Source organism: Aythya ferina, assembly GCF_964211825.1.
Source record: "Aythya ferina genome assembly, chromosome: 3".
Classification (NCBI taxonomy): domain Eukaryota; kingdom Metazoa; phylum Chordata; class Aves; order Anseriformes; family Anatidae; genus Aythya; species Aythya ferina.
This window is the reverse complement of record NC_140298.1, coordinates 87,403,483-87,423,163: the sequence shown is the minus strand read 5'-3', so window position 1 is coordinate 87,423,163 and position 19,681 is coordinate 87,403,483. Positions and strand designations below refer to the sequence as shown.

Here is a 19,681-nt window from a genome sequence, read left to right as displayed (position 1 = left end):
TCAGAATTACTCACACCCTAGCTGGGAAGAACAATTGAGTAAGAAAGCAAAAAGCAAAGTTAATGTGGCTCAGTACCATGACTTTTTGGGTCAACTGTTGTTGTACCAAAGAACAAAATTAGCTGCTGATTTTTTTTTTTAATGTTTATGTTAAGAGTGGGGGGAGAAAAAAATAAAATTCATTTTCCAAGAATGTGTGTCTAAGGTACCAAATCCAAAAAATCTGCTGGAGTAGGCTTTCACATATTCTGAGAAAACTCAGGAAATAAATAAATAAATAGGAAAATAGAAGAGAACACAAGAAACCTGATATTCTGTATGATTGCTTATTTCTTCCATTGATTTTTAACCAACAAATAAAAGACAGGAAGATAAAAAACAAGGTAATTTCTGCTGAAGTATACGCTGTAGACTATAACTAAACATTAGCAATTCTTGAATAAATTAAGACCTTTAAGATTATACATGATTTTGAAACGGTGTGGTCCTCTGGATAGACTGCAGGAGCTTCCCTTTTGCACAGACATACCTGAGCTAATTTTGAATGAGCTTGTAGAGATACTGCTGGTGGGTTTGTGGTGGTTCATCTTGATTACTGTAAGTACTTACGCTAGGTTGTTCTAAGCTATCTGGCTCAGATATTTGTTTTTTATACAGAAACCAGCTGTATGTAGATGTCTACAGACTGGAAGCTCTCTGAGGTCTTCATTATGTATACCTAGAGTATGCTGTATGTGAGCTTCCCGCATTCTTCTGTGGTGCAAATTCCTACAACTGGTTCTTACAGGAACTCTGTAAGAGGAGGTGATGATGGCTGAGCTATAATTTACATCATTTCAGCAATTGTAATTTAACCTGAATGTGGGTGGGTTTGGGCCTAAAAGATACATTTCATTTGCTAATCCAACCACAGTTTTTTATATGCTCTTACTTTTTTTTCAATAGGGTCAAGTTCATTATCAGAAATTTAAAGTGATGGAATATGGTAAGTGTTACATAAGGGCATTGAGTAGTGGCCAGAATGTGTAATGGAGTCTCCATTAATTTAGAGTTTGGAGTCTAGCTTCCCTTGGCTAACACAAATCTTTTGAATACTCCTAGAAATTTTACTTTTCAAATCTGCTTCTCTGAGACTGACTGTCTGTCCTGAGAAAAAACATCATCTTATCAGTTGCCCTGTTTATCTCTGTTAGCTGTTATGACCTACTGCTGTGGTGTCTGGATGTTATGCAATCTTGAAAATACTTATCTTAAACCTCTGAGATGCAGTTGTCCTTGTTTTACCAGGATCTTGTAGGCAATGTGTTCATCCTAAAATATCTGTATAACATCCAGTCCCAAAGCTTGCTGAATATTCTGTTAAGGCTGAATAGGATGAACGGTTACTGTTTCCCCTACAAGCTTGCTGTGATGAAGGAAAAATAAATATTTTATACTTCAGCCACACAAGTGTGTGCACAGGCTGCTCTTGTGATGCTTGGTGTTCTCCTTTTGACAGAAAGTCTTAAAATGAGGCATGCATCACTTTGGGTTAAAATTATATCTTACCTTATATTCCACATGTTCAACCCTTTTTACTTTAAGAAAAAAAAATATTATTTTTATGTGAATTTAACACTTTGTGTAATTTTCTTTTTAGTTTTACCAAAATTTGATGTTTTGATAACAACACCATTATACTACTCTTTGAGAGAGGAAGATGTAAGTGGTATTGTCACTGCAAAGTAAGTAAAACATTGTTACCATTGTCACCCTCACTGTTGAGATAAATATTGTGTATTTGTAAATTTGAAAGCAAAAACTTACATTTAGAATATTAACAAAGCACCTTCTAATCTAAACTAGCTGTCTACCTCACATTTTTAGTCATAGTGTAGCCATATTGGATAGATCTTCAGACTGTTAGCTGCACCTTTTTGGTTGGGTATAGTTATTTATAGACTACAGCCAAAATATTTTCAGTTGCCTTATTCATAAAATTTCATGAATCTTCTGCTTATAATGTGCGTTGTGAGACTTTTTTGTTGTTAATATGTCTCTTTTATGGCTCTCTCCAACTTACCACATCAAGGTCTGTACGTAGAATAACTATGTTTTATTAGACCAATTGGAAAATTATTCAAGCTTCTATTTGCATCTTTCTTGTTCCAGTTTGTCAACATTGTTGATTTGAAGTACAGGCTTCTACCAGCAAACAAAAGACCTATACCTATAAATAGCTGAATAATTAAAAACTCTTGAGTAGTTCAGAAGACACTTCACTGTAGACTACTAGATTTCATTGTAAACTGCTGTAAAAATTGTATTTTGTTTTTTAATCTCAAAGGGAAATTAGTTTTATTTTGGGAAGAGGAGAGCCAAGTAAAGCTATTTGATAAACCCATTCAAGAAGACCTGAAAGAAAAGGTCTTTCTGGAGCTATTTAATTCCATACAAATGCATGCTTTCTAAACAGGTACTTTTAAGTGAAATACAGATATGATTGATTAAGAAGCTATTTAACTGGAACAGTTAAACATTTGGGAGAAAGCTTCCTTTATGAGAGGCAATGTAACCTGATACTATAAACCATATAGGTTTCTCATAAGGTGCAATTAAAAAAAAAAAAAAAAAGTGGATTCCCCCCCATTCTGTGCTACTTTTGGAGTGTAGCATATGCCAATATGAATTCTGTTTCCTAAGTTGCTTTGGTTTGCCACAGGATACTTCTTTGTTAAGCTCTCATAAGGTATTTGAAAGTGTCTCTGTCTGCTGTATAAATCCAGACTTGGACAGCAGTGAATTGTCTGAGACAAAGTGCCAAAGTTTTACTGATATGTCATAATTAATTACAAGGAATGAGTTCATTCCTACTGACTGTTTTTATAGGCATAATGTCTTTGTATACAAGGACTTTTCATGTCATTTAAGCTTGTAGATACCATAAAATCTTTTTCCCTTCTCATCTCTGGACTGCTATTAGATTAACTGCAGGATGCTACCAAATGACAGTATCATTTCAGGCTTAATGGCAGCTTCTTACTGTAATTAGGTCTGCTGGAAAGGACTGCAGCTCAGGTACAAGACAGTGTGGTCATCATTTTTCTTGTAGCTATACTGTTTGATTATTCTTTTCCTCTGCTTTTCAGCTTTGACATTGCTTAAGTGGCTGCCAGTCAAATTCGTACCGATTTAAAGTACTTAGTTATCATATCTGAATGCAATAGTTCTGTTGGATAAGAATGATTTTTTTCTCCCCTTTGTCTGTTCTGTAAGGTCTGAATGTAATGATTTCTCTTACATATAGCTTAGAAACATTTCAGCAAAATTTTTAGTTTATTACCACTCACTGAGTACAGTTTGCTAATGGCATTCTAAGAAGTGAGTATGCTACAATTTACAAGTTAGCTACAGCTGCTGGTTGTGTTTGCTGACCAGTAATGCCATGATTTTTTTTGCACTGTAATTATTAAATAATTTGAATATAAATATCTTGAAAGCTCTCATTTTGTACAAGCAGCACTTGGGAAACATAACACTTGCACTTCCCACATCCCATTTTCACTCTACTGCGTGTTAGTTACGATGCTACATTGGCATTCTGTGCAATAACTTGCTTCCAGCTGAGCTTAGCATAGTTAATTTGCCTACATTATAAAGCCCCTTATAATAATAACAAACTTGATGAGCTCATGTGTAGCAAAGGGCAGCACTTCTGACATCTATGTATGTTCTCCAGGTTTTGGGCTTCTGACTTCAGTGTCAATAAACTGGTCTCAGTGCTGAAAACTTCATGGTTCAAAGTACGAATACATTCTGGTCATATTCAAAACTGAGGAAAAATGTGTTTTAGTTGAATCTTTTGTCTTGAAAGCTCTTCGAGAACCCAAGAGCTTGAGATGGTGCGCTGTTTGACTTTGGTTGGTGTGTTTCAGGTATACATATGGAAAGCCAGTGAAGGGAACTGTAACAGTCACCTGCCTGCCTGTCTCTTACTGGAAAAACAAGAAGAACATAACAAAAACATTGGAGGTGGGTCCTTCCTTAGTAGTGTTGCAGACTCCAAGGCTCTGTCTGCTTTTGTAGGTTAAATATGCCTGGGACCATTCTCAAATGCTGAGTTCTGCTGGCATTGTCTCTGGAGTGACTTGCCTGAATAGCATTAAATTTTAGAAAATAAAACTTTATTTTCTAGTACAAAGTGGCTACATTCAGCCTGCCTGTAGGGAACGGTAGTTGGCCGCTGTAGTCCCTTGAACTGTGCCTGGAAGTTATTTTGGAGAGTGTTTTCTGGCCCAAGTAGAAAAACATTCCTGAAGCCCTTCCTAGCAGTGTAGGTGACGGAAGCCCAGTGCCCAGGAATGTTCCCTGGTGCCACGTGTGCCGTTGCACACTCAGCCATGCATTATAAGGCCAGAAGAGACCACTGCAATTGTCCAGGTGGGACTCTAGTATGACAGAGACTAAAGCATTTTGCTTACTAATTACCTAGTAATTGTATTGGAGTTGCTATGCTAGAGGTGAGCTGGAGCATGACGTGTAAGAAGACGTACAGTTTTGATATGAAGACTTACAAGTGTTGAGAGATTCATGGCATCCTTCTGCAAAATTTAATTTTGAACTGTGGAGTACGTTAAAAACAGCTTCAGCTAAATAGTGTCTGTCGTTTCCGGCTCACTTCAGGCTTTCAGCAGCACTTAGCCTACAGAAACTGAGCTCTGGGAATTTGGGTAGAGTATATACTCCCTCAGGCACCGTCCAGTTCGTTGTCTTTTTCTGTAAACCATAGACACTAGTGCTTTGGCAATGTAGAAGTGTACAATTTTATTTATAGGTACACACTTTTTTCCATGTTGTAGATAAATGGATCTGTGAATGTTACTTGTAACAAGCTTTTGTTGAAAGACTTGAATGATGATCAGTCATGGCACCGTGGCGATGACGATTATGCAGAGCCAATAGAAATTATTGCTGTGGTCACTGAGACACTCACAGGTATGTTGTTGCATGAGGTCTTCCAAGAGAAATCCAAAGAGCAGATCATGCTGAAAGAGCTTAGTGGTATGCAGAGGGGCTTAGAAGTATTAGTGAAGTGTTATGTGCTGAAGGAAATATGAACCTGTCACATCCAAATATATTATCTGAACTGTTTCTTGCCTAGATATTAAATAGTTTAACCAGCTGTTAATTCAGCTGAATACAGTTCTGTGCTATATGATTTATTAAGTAACCAAAGGATTTGTTCAAATGGGGGCTTAAAGCCAATGACTGATTACTTTTGATGGAAAGAGCAGGCATTACGGATTACTAGCATTAGGTTGTCTTACAAACTTGAGTTTAGACATAAACTTATGTTACTTGTTTGCTTGTAAACCACATCAGTAGAAAGAGTTCTCTGGCCATATGTTGCCCACAGTCTTTCTAATCCTCTTCTACAAAGCCTGATTTGCAAACTGAGCTATCTTGTGAGCTCCTGTTATGTTACACCTTGCATATTAGAAAAAAAAAAAAACAAAACAACTTCCACCTGTTCCAGAAACTCAGACTTCCTGTGGAAAGCTCAGTAAGGTGATATTTGATGACTTGGGATTCATAAGCACCTCTCTTTTGCCATTCTGAAATAGTATGGATGAATTATGGCATGGCGTGGTATGGCTTATTTATTATCATGGGTGATAGTACCAGTATGTATATCACCTTTGTACTGGTTCTTAGCTGGAAGAATGGAGAGCAATAAGAAAGGAAACAGTGAAAAGAATGATAGAATTATCTAAATATAATTGACAATAAATTATATTGCTGCTAAAGGAATATGTATGTTATAAACTTGTCTAAACACATACAATTATTCAACAGGAATCTCCCAAAATTCAAGTACCGTCATATTTCCGAAACAAAGTGACTATTTTATTGAATTTGTGGAATATTCTAGAGTTATTAAACCTTCTCTGAATTTCATCGCTACTGTAAGTTCTTTTGATTCATTATGATTTGTACATAAACAAGTGTGACTCTTTCTCCTGTATTTTTGCTTAGATACCAAAATTTGCCTCAGACTTTTAAGTGTGATTTGCAAATTTGTTCTCAAATTACCTCTTTTTCGTGATACATATCAGGAAATACTAAGCTGAGAGGTATTTGCTGTAGCAAAGGAACAAGGAATGATGTAGTGTTTAGCAGGATATATTTAAATGTAGTTTGTTGGAATTCATAAGAGAAATCTTTTATGTTTCTAGCTAATGTTTTCCATTAGTGTTTTCGTAGTTATTGAGTCCCAACTCTCCTAATATTTGTATATAAAATGCATATATATGTTCATAAATGTGAATTATATATATATTAAAAACCTAACCAGTTGTTACAAAATTAAGTAAAACTCATAAAACCACATTGCTCTGAAATGAAAGAGCCTCTTTTTTTGCGTTCTGTTTTTTTTTCATACCATCTACAGTCCCTTTCAGAAGCATTTCATATTTTTCATGCTCTCCTGGTCTGTGTTCAGCATTTCTCCATTTAAAAGAGGTTGCATGTTGCATCACTGCATTTTGCTTGAAGAGGAGAATAGACTTCATAGCTCTTGAAGACAACCAGAGCCTTTGCTATGTAGAAATCAACCCTAAATACCAACAAAATAGGCTGAATACCAATAAAAATATGCTGAATATGCACTTTTGGAAGAGATTGACTCAACTTGTAACTTTTTGCTGGCTTGGGCCTTTGGTTTTATTGCTTTTCATTTTCTTTGCCAGCAACCTAGTTTGACTTCAGCTCTGACCTACTTCCTCCTCCTCTGAAGATGAGCTGAGTGAGAGGGAGCTGAGGCATTTATCAATGCTGCAGGTAGCAGAGAGGGAGGCATCAGCTATGCTCACAAAGGAGTGTGAAGGAACAGCTGCTGCTGTTACTAAGAGGTGAAGGTCTATGTGCTGTACAGAGGATAGGAAAATAGGAAAATACTAGAGGAGGAGAGGTAATGGGGTGACAGACCTTTGAAATTAAAAAGGAAAGGGAAATATTAGTTCAACATTTTTAAATGCAGAGGTTGAATTTTTGGAGTAAAAAATACATAGAATGGTTTTACTATGTGTGAGAATCTGCTTGCTCATAGGAATGAGGGTTGATACAAGCTTTAGCGGTGATTGGTGGATGTTGGAGTGAAGAATTTATGGTTTGTGGCAATTTGGGGCCTGTTTTCAGTCTTTTTAGTTCTTTTGGTGAACCCATAAAGGCATCTGACTCAGTATCATTTCTGTTTGTCTGATGTGTTTTCCTGCACATGATGTAATATTAGGTTATCCTTTGATAAAATTAAGTATTCAGGTAGTAGGTTTGATGTAGATATTTTTCTCTATAGACAAGGACTTTAAGAAGAAGAGTTGTAATTCAGAGAGCTGAAAGGCAAAGCAGGTCACCTTTTCTGTTTCACCTGTGAAACAAAAAAACACCTCTGTGGAATTATGAATAATTTTGGTTTTGGCTGACTTGCCTACCTGCAGTGATCTCAAGAGAGTAAAATAAAGTTGCTGATGTGTGACAAATATGAGAATGCCCTTGGTGTTTTTTTTTGGATGATGATGTAATTGCAAATTCATTGTTAGATGTTACGTGTTGTGGATTTTAGTCTTGCCCCGTTTGACGGACATTTTCTCTTTTTGTTTTTAGCTAAAGGTGACACGTTCTGATAGCAACCATCTGACAAGTGAAGAGAGACAAAATCTTGTCACAATCACTGCACAGCAGTCAGACTCGTTTTCTCACCATTCTTCATTTTCGCACCTTGAGAATGAGGCAACAGAGGAGAGAAATAAGACAGTCCATGTCCTGAACTACACAGTCCCAGAAAATGGAATTGTTGATATTGAGTTTCCAATCTTATCTAATACAAAAACTCTGAGAGTTCAGGTATTGCTTTGTAATACGATGTTTTGAAATAGCAATGCACTGAATTGAGCAGGCTGTGATTACTGGTATGCTGTTCCTGCCATGTGCACCAGCCTATGTGCCACCTGCTATCACGTTCCTTGCTTATTCTTGTTAGAGATGGACTGTCTAAATGCGATCTAAATAAGCACACCAAGGTAGCAAGGGAAAAAAGAAACAGATACCCAAAGCAAGAAGTGGTCCTGTATTGCCATTATGGGTACCATGCTGTTATAAACAGTAACATATATGTGAACATAGAGATGTTGCTGTTATTAAGAGCTTTGTTTTATATTGTTTCGCAGGCAGAGTTCCTCAACAGTAGAACTGACATAGGAGTTTATGATGTTTTCAGCTCCCCCACAGATACTTATCTCCAGGTTAAAACAAAGAGCCAGGATATAAAGGTACAGTTTGAGACAAAATTTTCTAAGATAAAAACAATTCAAATTACTCATCATCATACTCATCCGTATCAATCATATTCTTTTCCTAGGCTGGCAAACCTTTTGAGCTGCATATTGAAAGCAACAAACCAATAAGAGAATTTCATTATCTGGTAAGTTACTGGTTTTACATATGTGGACAATCCAAGATGACTTTTACCAACTTGAGAAACATTCAAGTGGAATGTGATTAAACACTAGAAAGACTCAGCTTTTTTTTTTTTTTTTTTTTTTTTTTTTTTTTTAATTGCACTTTGTGAAAGAGTTGGTCCAAACTTTTCTTTTGCACTGGGATGGCCCTTCTTCAAAAGAGAGCCCCATTTTGCTACCTGGCAGAAACACCTGTGGCTCTCTGGGAGAAGTGCATCTTTATTTTGGGTATTGGGTTATATCTACTTGTGTGTATGTGGGGCAAGGTGGAGCTGTGCAAGTTGTGCTCTCTTCCTGTACAGAGAATATACGGTGGGAAGAGTAGGGATGTCTAGGAGCAGCCCAAGCTAGGGCTTGGCAGCATATCCTGTGGATTTAGGGGGAAGAAGGGGGCTTGTTTGCAGGTGTGGGGCTGACAGGGTTGAGCCTGCAGGTACAGGGCCAGGAGAAGACCTGCCTGCTGAGAAATGAGTGGTCCAGTGGGAAGGGTGCAGTGGCAAGCTGAATAAGGAAAACCTTAAGACAACATAAAATGCAGTCATTCTTCTTGATTTTCTAAAGTATGAAAGCTCTCTAGAAGATTTTAAAGCATGAAGTTTGGAGGCATACCTTTTGGTTTAGAAATCTTAATGTCTGATCTGTCACTTGGTTGTCTAAGGCAAGAGATCTGCAACCTTTTGCTTAGTTCTTATATGAAGGTGGTTTTGAGGCATCCCCAAGATAGTTTTCCAGTTGCATTACTGTTGCATTTTTATGTGCTTGTAGCACACGCTATGCTGTGCAGTCATTGTTATAGTTCACTGTTGTCTATAGTGATAGGGGAATTAAGGAATGGGAAAAATATTTCTAATATTTAAATATTACATTACACCCTTATTTCATACCAAGTCTTGTAGAACTAGTCAATCAAATGTTAGAAAAAATCACAGCTATATCCCTCTTCTTTTAACAGCTGTTTGTAGAAGGAATTGCAGAGCTTATGACATACTGAGATGCCAACAAATTAAGTGTTTAATTTTCCCCTTTCAGGTGTTATCTAAGGAACAAATTATGGCTTCTGGAACAATGGCTGCAAAAACATTCAGTTTAACAGCAGAAAATTCCTGGGCTCCTTTGGCATGCATACTTGTATTCTATGTTGATGAACTTGGAGCAGTTGTGAATGATGCTCTTACTATCCCTGTTCAGCCTGTTTTGGACAACAAGGTAAGCTGTACTAAACTTGAGCCTGAGACCATGTTTCTATCTTTGTTGCATGGTAACCAGTAGTTCAGATCACAGGACAGTAAATGTGAAGTCTTCCTCTTTGTGGATCTAATCTGACATTTGTGTAAGTGTTTGGAAAGGCTTAATCATGCCAGTACAGTTAGAGTCCAGCTATAAATGTAGGGCTATTTTGTATCTGTATAAATTTCTAGTAGCCCTACATGTTCCCTATAAACAGACAGACATCATCTCATGCTTTTAGTAGTTTGGCCAATTATTGAGCTAAAGATTGCTCCTGGACAATACAGTAGAAAGGTACTAAGTCCTTTAAGTGGAATTGCAAACATTTACAGAGACATTTCTCTAGCCAAGTGGTGGTCACATTGGACGTGGTCTGACCGCAGGGAGCCCTGCACACAGCAGTGTCTCTGAGGAGACCTTGCAAAAGGATCTTCCTTCCACAAGCTGTGAGTCCTCCTAGTTTTCGTCATGGAAGCACAGAGGCAGCTTTTTGGCAGTACCGTTAGTGAATGTGGCCAGCGTTTACTGGGACTGTGCACACTTCAACTTAAAAAAGCTTGAAGATTGAGAAAACAACTATAGGCAGAAATGAATTGATTTTCCAGCTTACTTACCGGGATGAGATTTGGTTCTTTGGGCTAATAAAAGCCTTACTGTGACTTTTTACAGGTGAGACCAACCAAGGACTCACAGTGGGTTCAAATTCTTCCTACACATGGAAATTTAACACTTATACATCAGTGGCAACACTGTTTGTCTTATTCCTGTGTGCAAAATAGTTGCCTGTTATGTACTCTTTGTAACTGTGAGTGTTGTTATCTCACAGAATAAGGAGGTGGAGAGGCAAGATAGCAAAGGATCTGCAGACACACACTTGTACATTACGCTTATTATGCACCAGTGTCCAAAAATGTAAATAAACAGAAAACAAGTGAGATAATGAAATTTGGGAGTTTTAGGATAGAGACAATAAAATATTTCTAGTGGGAAAGCATAACAGTTGGTTCAGCCTTCTGGAAACAAATAGAAAGCTTCCCACTGATTGCAGTGTTCAGAAATGATTACAGGATATTTTGCAGCAATGATGTAAGGCCTGACCTTGAAAATGTCAGTTCAATTAAATGCGGTTTATAGATGAAAAATACTGTCCTAGTGTACATAGAGAGGATGAAAAATTGTGAAGATAAATTACAAGAATTTAGTATTTGCTATGAAGAATAGCTAGTGAAAAATGTCAGACAAGGAAAGAGCTGATCTCAAAGGGTTCAAAATTTCAAGTTCTTTCAATTTTTTTGCTGGAGCGCTAGCCACTGAAATTAATTTTGTACTGTGGAAACTTACTTTCATTGTAATCTTTGTAGCTATGCCTGGCATCTTGCTTATGTAAATGAACTGGTAAAGTCAAAACACACAGAGCTGCAGTGCCTCAGTGTGCTTTAAACAGATGCAAACCATTTTTCTGCATGAATCAGTCAGATGCCTGGTTACTTTGCATTGCATGCTGCTAATTGCACTTATATTGCCAGCATTGGTGTAATTGCTGTTCCTCTGTAATTTTCATACTGAACATACATGAAGATATCCTTGCACAGATTATCAGAGAAAAGATATGACTGAGCCGTAGATTCAGACATCTAAATGTGTATTTATATGTATGGTCAGGATTCAGTTCATGGAGTGTAAGCATTTAGTATCCTCTGAAAGGCCACAGGGTGTTCAGGATATTAGCCTGGGACCAGTAGGCATTTCACAGGTCCTGTGGAGACCTCTCCCCTTCTGGAGCGGGAGCGGAGGGCCAGACTGTGCTGAGGGACATCTCATGTGGCCGTATGAATGGCCCTTCCTCTCCTCACTGCCCCGTAGGAAGGCATACTGACACTATGTTAGCCTCTTAATGTCCTTATTCCTTGCACACGCACCCGCTTCATCAGTCCCTTTTTCCATGTTGATGTCACTGTGGAACACTTCATTGGAATCTTTCAGGGATGGATTTTTTTTCCCAAAATCTCTTTCCTGAAACGCATTACATGCTGTATTGTATGTACATTGATAGAAAGAGAGAATTAATTTCATTTACTGCCCTTAGCTGTAGAGACCAGCATATATTTGTGGCTCAAGAGATTGCTTCTTACATTCTAAGAGTTTGAAATGACTGTGGATGCTGTCCAGGGAACTGACCAGCTGCAAGATCAAGAGAGCAGAAGGAATGCCATGGTAGATTTTCAAAGGTCCTAGGAAATGCAAATCAGCTATAACTATTAATGACAAGTAATAGACAAGTAAGAAAATGCTTCCTTAGAGTTGTTAGCTGACTGTAAATATCAGTTATAATTTAAAAGCCAGTGCCAAATTTTTTTATTTTTACTTTTTTTTTTAGATTAAAATTTCCTGGAGCAAAGATAAGGTCAAGCCATCTGACAAAGTCTCTCTCAAAATCAGTACGACAGACCCAGGATCAGTAATTGGACTTGCAGTTGTTGATAAAAGTACAAAGCTCCTAGGAGAAAGTAGTGACATAACAGAAGATTCTGTGAGTATATGAGGAAAAAAGGTTTTCATTATTGCATGCATGAAAGATGTAAGGTTTTGTAAATACTACAATTTATATGCTGAATGAGTAATGTTTTTTGGGCATAATTTGTATTTTTTAATTCTGCATATGGTTTTTCTACCACTTCTGCAAGTAGCTTATCTACATGAGCAGAAAAGACTCTAAGGTAGAAAAGACTCTAAGGTTTACAAGGTAATAGGCCCAGCATTTCTAATTCAAACTAATACTTTATTTGGTTTCCATTCAAGAAACTGCTCAGTTAATACTTGAGTTTCTTCTTTTGGGAAAAACCAAAAAAAAGTCACAGAAATTCTCCGTGATTTGTGCGTTGTGCTCTTTAATATTAGCAACATAAAATAATAAAAATAATTTTATTTTTTGAGGAGTGAAATTAATTATTCATCTGTTTGAATTTCCTTTACTTGCAGAAGCTCTGGTGCACCTACAAGCTGAAAGAATTCATTTATCATTCCTAAAGTGCCCAGGTGACATATTAGCCTAAGTGCTATGAAGTATCAGTGGGCTGTAGGGTCCTATTATAGGTTTATGTAGTCTCAGGCGCTCATCTGTTAATTATGAAATGAATGCAGCCTAATCCCATTCATCTCATCATGGATTCTTTTCTCTTTTATGTGGGACTTAACAGAGTTACTGCTTGAGGTACAGCTCCATAAATTAGCATACGTAACAGTGAAAATTCTGGAAAAAAATGTTAGTTTGCATTTACTCTTTGTGCAATGCTTTTTTTTTGTCCTAGGTATTTCATGAACTCAATTTATACAACACCGCACAGTTTTTCCCCCTGATCAGAGGTTCTTTTGGTGTCTTTCAGGTACCTTTTTCATTTTTTAGATGCTGTTTTTCTGGGTGTGGCAGGGTTCTGCTTTGTGGTTTGGACATCGCTTAATAGAAGAAAAGGTTGTCAGTGCCCCTTTTAAAGCTTGGGACAATAGACAACAGTCTACAGCTTTTGTCGCTTAAACAGATTTTGAATTGTACATTTATCAACGCGTAAATACTATGAATGCAAAGAAATATGTTTATACTTCCATAAGTATGGCTTGCATTATGCTTGATGATGTCTTCCTTTTTAAAAGTTTTCCATCATTAAGGGAATATTCAGATAGCCTGAATTTTGTTGGTTCCTGTGCATTACTTGCTTTGGGTCTATAATTGCTTTACTATGGTGACTCTATTTTCTTAAAAAGACAATAGGATGAGCACTGTTGATGTCCTGAATGTCCTATATTGAGATATATTGTATAAATTTTATCCAGAAATGCAGCCTTTGGGTATCAACTGATGCAATTCTTGAGGAGGATAAAGACCATCTTTTTTGTAAGTAATAAAAATAAATGTAGCCAAATCTAATTTATTAAGTAGGAAAGGAAATTCATGGGTTAGGGCCCCTGTTAGGTTGTCTTACTGTAGTATACATGCAGGCTGCATCCAGCCTTGCAAACCATTACTGCTTTAAAACATGCAAAATTCATATAGTTAATATTTTTAAAACTTGGTATTTGCTGCTGTCCTGAGTGATCCTACACATCAAAGGGATGAGGGTTTTTCATTGTAGTTCCAGCTATACATGGCAGTGGTTTGTCATTTTATTTTATGTAGCCATATTATGTCAGTTGTCTGGAGGGGCCATGCTGAAACTTTGTTCTTGTGAAACTTCTTTTGTTAAACAAAACAAAACAAAATTTTAAAAAAGGCAAAAGAAATAGTTCCTGATGTCATAGAGTAGTGTTAACATATGTAATAAAGCTGTAAATTATACTGCAAGCACTTTTTTTTTTAAGCATAGACATTTGTAGGTAGGACAATAACTTCTGTTTTGTAGATGATGGAATGATACCCATAGAGGATGGCTTTGGTGATGATATGCCGGTAGCTAGAGATGGACCTCTTGATTTCAGCACTCCCTATGTGAGGACACATTTTCCAGAGACTTGGCTTTGGATTGATACCAAAACTAGGTAAAAAATCAGAAGTAAAACTGATTTACTCTTGCTGTTGTTATTTTGTAGGTTTTAGTATTATTCTGCATTGGGGCAGAAAAAAACACTGCTTAAAAATGTGGTATTATTTATATTCTACTACCACCTAGAGGCCACAAGTGAGATGGGAGGCCCACCAAGTGAGGCATTTTACAACAGGACAATTAATAGAAAGTTTACAAAAATCCTAGAGACAAAAGGAAATATAATCGTCCTACAGATGGAGAGCTAACTTATAGGGAGACTCAATGTTTTTCTCTACAGTACATGAGAAGACTGTGACCCAGAAGCTGACATCTGTTCTTGTCTGCACCTAGTTCAAGGAGCAGTTCAAACTATCGAATGGATGGTGAAATCCAACCTGTGTTGTGAAGCACAGATGCTGCATTTCTTCACATCTAAGAAGTTAGGGAAACAGCCATCACTGGGGATTGTTGGAGTTGGACTTGATGATCCTTATGGGTCCCCTCCAACTCAGGATATTCTATGATTGTTTTACAGAATCTGTAAAATTTGATTAAACGTAATGTGATTAAATGTAATTCCCTTCAATTTATGTAATTTAAAATAACTTAGATAAGATTTAATCATTTTGATCCTATCACAAATATTTCTAAATGATTAGGAGAAGGAAAACGGGTAATCAACAGCTTTTCCTGCCAAGGGTTTAAGGTTTATTTTTAATGTTTTTTTAAACATTCATGTTTTCTTACTCATGTCTGTAAATGGATGCTTTTGAAAATCAGCTATGTCCTTCTGTCATCAGATCTGACACAGATACCACAATGGAAGTCACTGTACCTGATACCATCACGTCCTGGGTAGCCAGTGCTTTTGTGCTTTCTGAAAAGAGCGGGCTTGGAGTGACAACTGCTCCAGTAGAGGTACCGTAGCACTCAACAGTTCTACTTTAAATGCTGTTAACACTGTAGGTTATTAATTGGAAACTGTGTTTTAGTTCTAACAGCAGCTGTCTCTTTATACTAAAGAAGTGATTGCATGTGTATTCAAACTGTAAAGAAAACATCATAGTGAAGTCATATATGGTGCTCTGTCTGCCTCCCTTTCATGCTCATATGAATAACAGACATTACACAGATACTTGGGTGCTAATTCTTATTGGAGTGGTTGTTTTGTTAGAGCACTTTCAGGATGTGTGTGTTTCAGAGCTTTGGTACATGGTAAGGGGAGAATGAGTCCCTGAGGACAGCATATTTCCATTTTCCATGAGTTCTCTGACCAGGTATCATGCTACTTCATTCAGGAATGTTTACACAGAGTAGCTGCAAAAAGGTGGCTGGGACAGGAGAGGCATGTTGTCTGCTAGAAAGATCATGCCACAATTCTTCTATTGTACCATTTACCCCAGAAGGGAGGACAGGACAGTTGCATAAAGACTAAATTCTGGGATCACTTTCACTTACCTGTCAAAACCAGTCTTGGACTAAACATAGGTACTCCGTTTTTGGGTAGCTTAGTGTGAGGAACAGAGTGGATGTGGAGATCAAGCACCAGGATGGGTTGCTTATTGCTGCTAATTTCCTCTCTCTTGTGGCTCTTTTTGTACTTCTGAGTGTTCAAGGAGAGTTTAGCAATTTAAGCTAAATTTAAACCTCTAACCTGAGATTTCCAGCATCAAAATGCAGTTGTCCTAGGGTCACTTTATGATCATGGAAACAGCTTCATAGAGAAAGTGATTTCACCTCTTTAAAATATGAATTAGTCTTTGATATTTCATTTAAGCAGTATTTTGCATCTTTTGAATTCTGATTCTGTGGAGGTAGTTATCTCATTCCATTTGTTATGTAAAAATCCTAGAGAAACTGCATTCCTAACTGAGACATCTCCATGTAAGTGCATAAGGTTAGAAGGGTTGAAATTGTGCAGTACTGGGTCATAGGTTTCCCACTTGATGCCAGGACATAGCTTGGAGACAGCCCTTTACTCAGTGAAGTTCTCATGCCCTTGAATTCCTGGGGAGGGGCATCATTCAGGATACAAACCAAGATACAGACCCAGATTATGCAGATGTTTGCTACACTAGATACAGACCATGCGCTTTGAACGCCCTGACCAAAACTCCACTACAAAATTTGGAACCTGATCTGTATTTTGTGGCTGAGGCTCCTTTGAGACTGGAATCATGATTCTTGTTTCTTTCACTCAGCTTGGCAGAGATGGGACAAAGAGGGATAGCTTTCTGATTCAAACTGTATGAAAATATATACTTGGCCCCTCACCCTCAAATTTGAGAAAGCTGTGAGTAGAGCAGATGTTGAGATTATTCCTTAACTATAATCACCAACATGCACTGCTCAGTACTTCACCCTTGTTGGGATGTTTAGATTGTGCTTGGAGTTCCATATGGCTGAAACATGTTAATCAGTACCATACAGAGAGGCAAATAAAAGAAATGCATGAAAACTGTGATGGGGAAATAAATAATTCTGTGTGCTTAATGTCATTTCCTGCTTTACATGTTGTTTTTATATGACTTCTACTACATGGAGTGTTGATAATTTTATCTTATTGCATTTTATTGTAAGATACTGGGATATTTCAGAGTGTTAAAATTTAGTATTGCAAGAGGTTTAAAGGAAAACAAAACAAAACAAAACAAAACAAAACCAAAGGAAATGTGTACCTAGTGAAAACATTGAGTAAGAACTAAAAAATTCTCCATCAAAACTTTTCTAATTGTAAAAGACATTTTTGATACTGAAAGCTTTAGTAAACAACTTCAAAATATTTTTGGAGTATTTGCTAGATAGAAGTCTGAGGGTTTGCTGGATCTGAAATTCAAAACACTTAGAAGAATTTTTTTAATGAAAACCAAATTAAAACCATTTTCAGTTGACATTTCACTAATAAAAGATATCATGCCTCAGCCATTCCTATTGTACAGATGTTCATAAACAGTGAAATTTTGATCCTGTTCAGCTTGATGAGAACTTACCACTGCCTTCTCAGAGCCAAGACTTCATCCAAAAGCCTCTGTTAACAGATAAAAGCAACTGCTTGCTGGTAGATTTCTGCAATTTTTTCTTTAATTAATAAAAGATGTATTTTTAGAAATATAATTTAGAACTCAGGCCAAGATTAATCTTACAAAATAACATTTTATAGCAAGGCGTTGGTGAATTACAGAATTTGGGAGAATTAGTTATCTTGTATTCCAACATGTATTTCTGGATTGACATGGACAAGGTGCCTCTGTCAGAATTTGCCATGTCAAAGCTGCCAGGAGTCCAGCAGCTCTCATCTGAATGGCATTGCAGAGTGCCAACAAAGGTGGCTATGAGCAGAAGCATCTTTGGCTTCTGCTTCAGCCCTGTCTAATACATTTTGTTAATTGTAGAGTACAAGTAAACATACTCTCATATGTATTTAAAAATGAGACATTCTAATTAGAAGACATGCTGAACAGACATTTTCTCACTGGTGTCCAGTTTTAGGGACTCACTGTTTTGTGCTGATCTTGTTTTGCAGCTAGAAGCCTTTCAACCTTTCTTCATTTTCCTAAACCTTCCATACTCTGTCATCAGAGGAGAGCAGTTCATATTGGAAGTGAATATCTTTAATTATTTGAAAGAAGAAGCTGAGGTAAAATAAGTCTGTATTTGAATGTTACCAGACACTGTGGGGGTGGAGATCACATCTTTCTCTTTTGAGATCTTTAATGTTTTCTTCAGTAAAGCAGATTGTAAAGCTATTTCTCTGTCTACCCCAAAAGAGGAGGCTTATGAAAGCAGTTCTTCAAAATTAACACCCGCTATTGCAAATGTTACTGTATTTTACAGGTTAATGTGATCCTGGATGTGAGCGATGCTTTTGATATTATTTTAACATCCAATGAAGTAAATGCTACAGGAAATCAACAGTCTGTATTTGTACCAAGTGAAGATGGGAAAACTGTTCAATTCCCAATCAAGCCAAAACAGCTGGGAGAGATTCCCATCAAAGTGACAGCGATATCGTCTGCTGCTTCTGATGCTATCATCCAGAAGATTTTAGTAAAGGTAAACAAGTTGTCAGCATGGCTTGTTCCAGAGATAAATTGCTCCCTAAATAGATAATGGAGTGTTGCAAAAAAGCAAACTGATTTACTTCTCTGCCTCTCATTTTTTTAAGGTTGGTTTCAGGTCACGTGGATTTAAGTTGAAAGCACTTGTTTTAAAAAAATTCCTCCTTTAAAAATCTTCAGAACCTCTTTCAGGAATGAAAACATAGATCTTGTTCTACAACTGATCATGGGTCAAGTCTTTCTGAAAGCAAAGCAAAAATCTGTTTTCACATTAGTAAATTCATGACGCCACATGTAGCTTCATAACCTGTTGTGGACCAAGTGGTCCAAGAGTGGACCAAGTAACTGTATTATGAATAAATGCAACAAATTTCTTAGTGCACCTGGCTTCGTTCAAAGCCTGTTTTTTTATGAACATTTCTGTATTGTGCCAGTGGTGGAAATGTAGCACCCAGATTTTCTGATAAACCAGAAGCTTTTGGATGAGATTTGCCTAACCTCTGATGTTTATCCATTTGAGTCATGTTAGGCTCCATTTAAGGAGAAGGCAATAGACACTTGTAATCTCATCCTAAGTTAACTACTAAAGATTATAGAATCAGAGAAGTGTTGAGTTTAGAAAGGACTTCTGGAGATCATGTAGTTCATCCTTCCTGCTCGGAGCAGGATCAACTACAGCAGCATGTTCAGGACCCTGTCAGTCAGGTTTTGAACATACCCAAGGATGGAGACTTCTCAGCCTGTCTGAGCAATTTGTTCTAGCCTTTGAATACCCTTACAATGTTTTTATTTTTTTTAATACTTGAATGGAATTTCCCTTATTTCAGTTGTACCCATTGCCTCCTGTTCTGCCAGTGGGCATCACTGAGAATAGTCTGGCTCTATTTCTGAGAAGAGCCTGGCTCCTTCTTCTTTGCTCCCTCCAATCAGGTGTTTATATACATTGTTGAGATTCTTCTTGAATCTGCTCTTCTCCAGGCTGAGCAGTCCTAGCTCTCTGCCTCTCCTTGTATGACAGATGCTCTAAGCATTTAATCGTTTTTGTGGCTGTTGGCTGGACTCACTCCAGTCTGTCCATGTTTCTTGTGGTGAGCCCACAGCTGGACCCAGTACTCCAGATGTCTTACCAGTGCTGAGTGGGGGATCACCTTCCTCAGCCTGCTGGCAATGATTTCCCTGATGCATCACAGGATGCAGCTGTCTACCTTTGCCACAAGGTCCCTTTGCTGGCTCATGTTCAAGGCTACTTCTGGCCTTGTAATATGCTTGGTCATGGAGCTCTGTGCTTGGCATTGAGCTCACTGGAATCAAAAATGCTTTAGTTGATTTTGTAGGCGTATTTTTATAATTAACATGTGGTCTCTAGAAGCAAATAGTGGAGGCA

At 37.5% G+C, this 19,681-nt stretch overlaps 1 protein-coding gene across 1 annotated transcript in view; it reads left to right on the top strand.

The window, feature by feature from the left end:
- Positions 1–19,681, top strand: part of CD109 (CD109 molecule) — an 80,788-nt gene that overhangs the window by 29,002 nt on the left and 32,105 nt on the right. The window contains exons 6-21 of the mRNA XM_084514911.1: positions 946–985; positions 1,640–1,724; positions 3,915–4,011; positions 4,839–4,974; positions 5,836–5,945; positions 7,642–7,881; positions 8,205–8,306; positions 8,396–8,458; positions 9,525–9,701; positions 12,100–12,252; positions 13,031–13,105; positions 13,551–13,611; positions 14,117–14,252; positions 15,040–15,157; positions 17,763–17,876; positions 18,074–18,292. Coding sequence (XP_084371037.1) covers positions 946–985; positions 1,640–1,724; positions 3,915–4,011; positions 4,839–4,974; positions 5,836–5,945; positions 7,642–7,881; positions 8,205–8,306; positions 8,396–8,458; positions 9,525–9,701; positions 12,100–12,252; positions 13,031–13,105; positions 13,551–13,611; positions 14,117–14,252; positions 15,040–15,157; positions 17,763–17,876; positions 18,074–18,292 — 1,926 coding nt within the window. The remainder of the gene's footprint in view (positions 1–945; positions 986–1,639; positions 1,725–3,914; positions 4,012–4,838; positions 4,975–5,835; positions 5,946–7,641; positions 7,882–8,204; positions 8,307–8,395; positions 8,459–9,524; positions 9,702–12,099; positions 12,253–13,030; positions 13,106–13,550; positions 13,612–14,116; positions 14,253–15,039; positions 15,158–17,762; positions 17,877–18,073; positions 18,293–19,681) is intronic.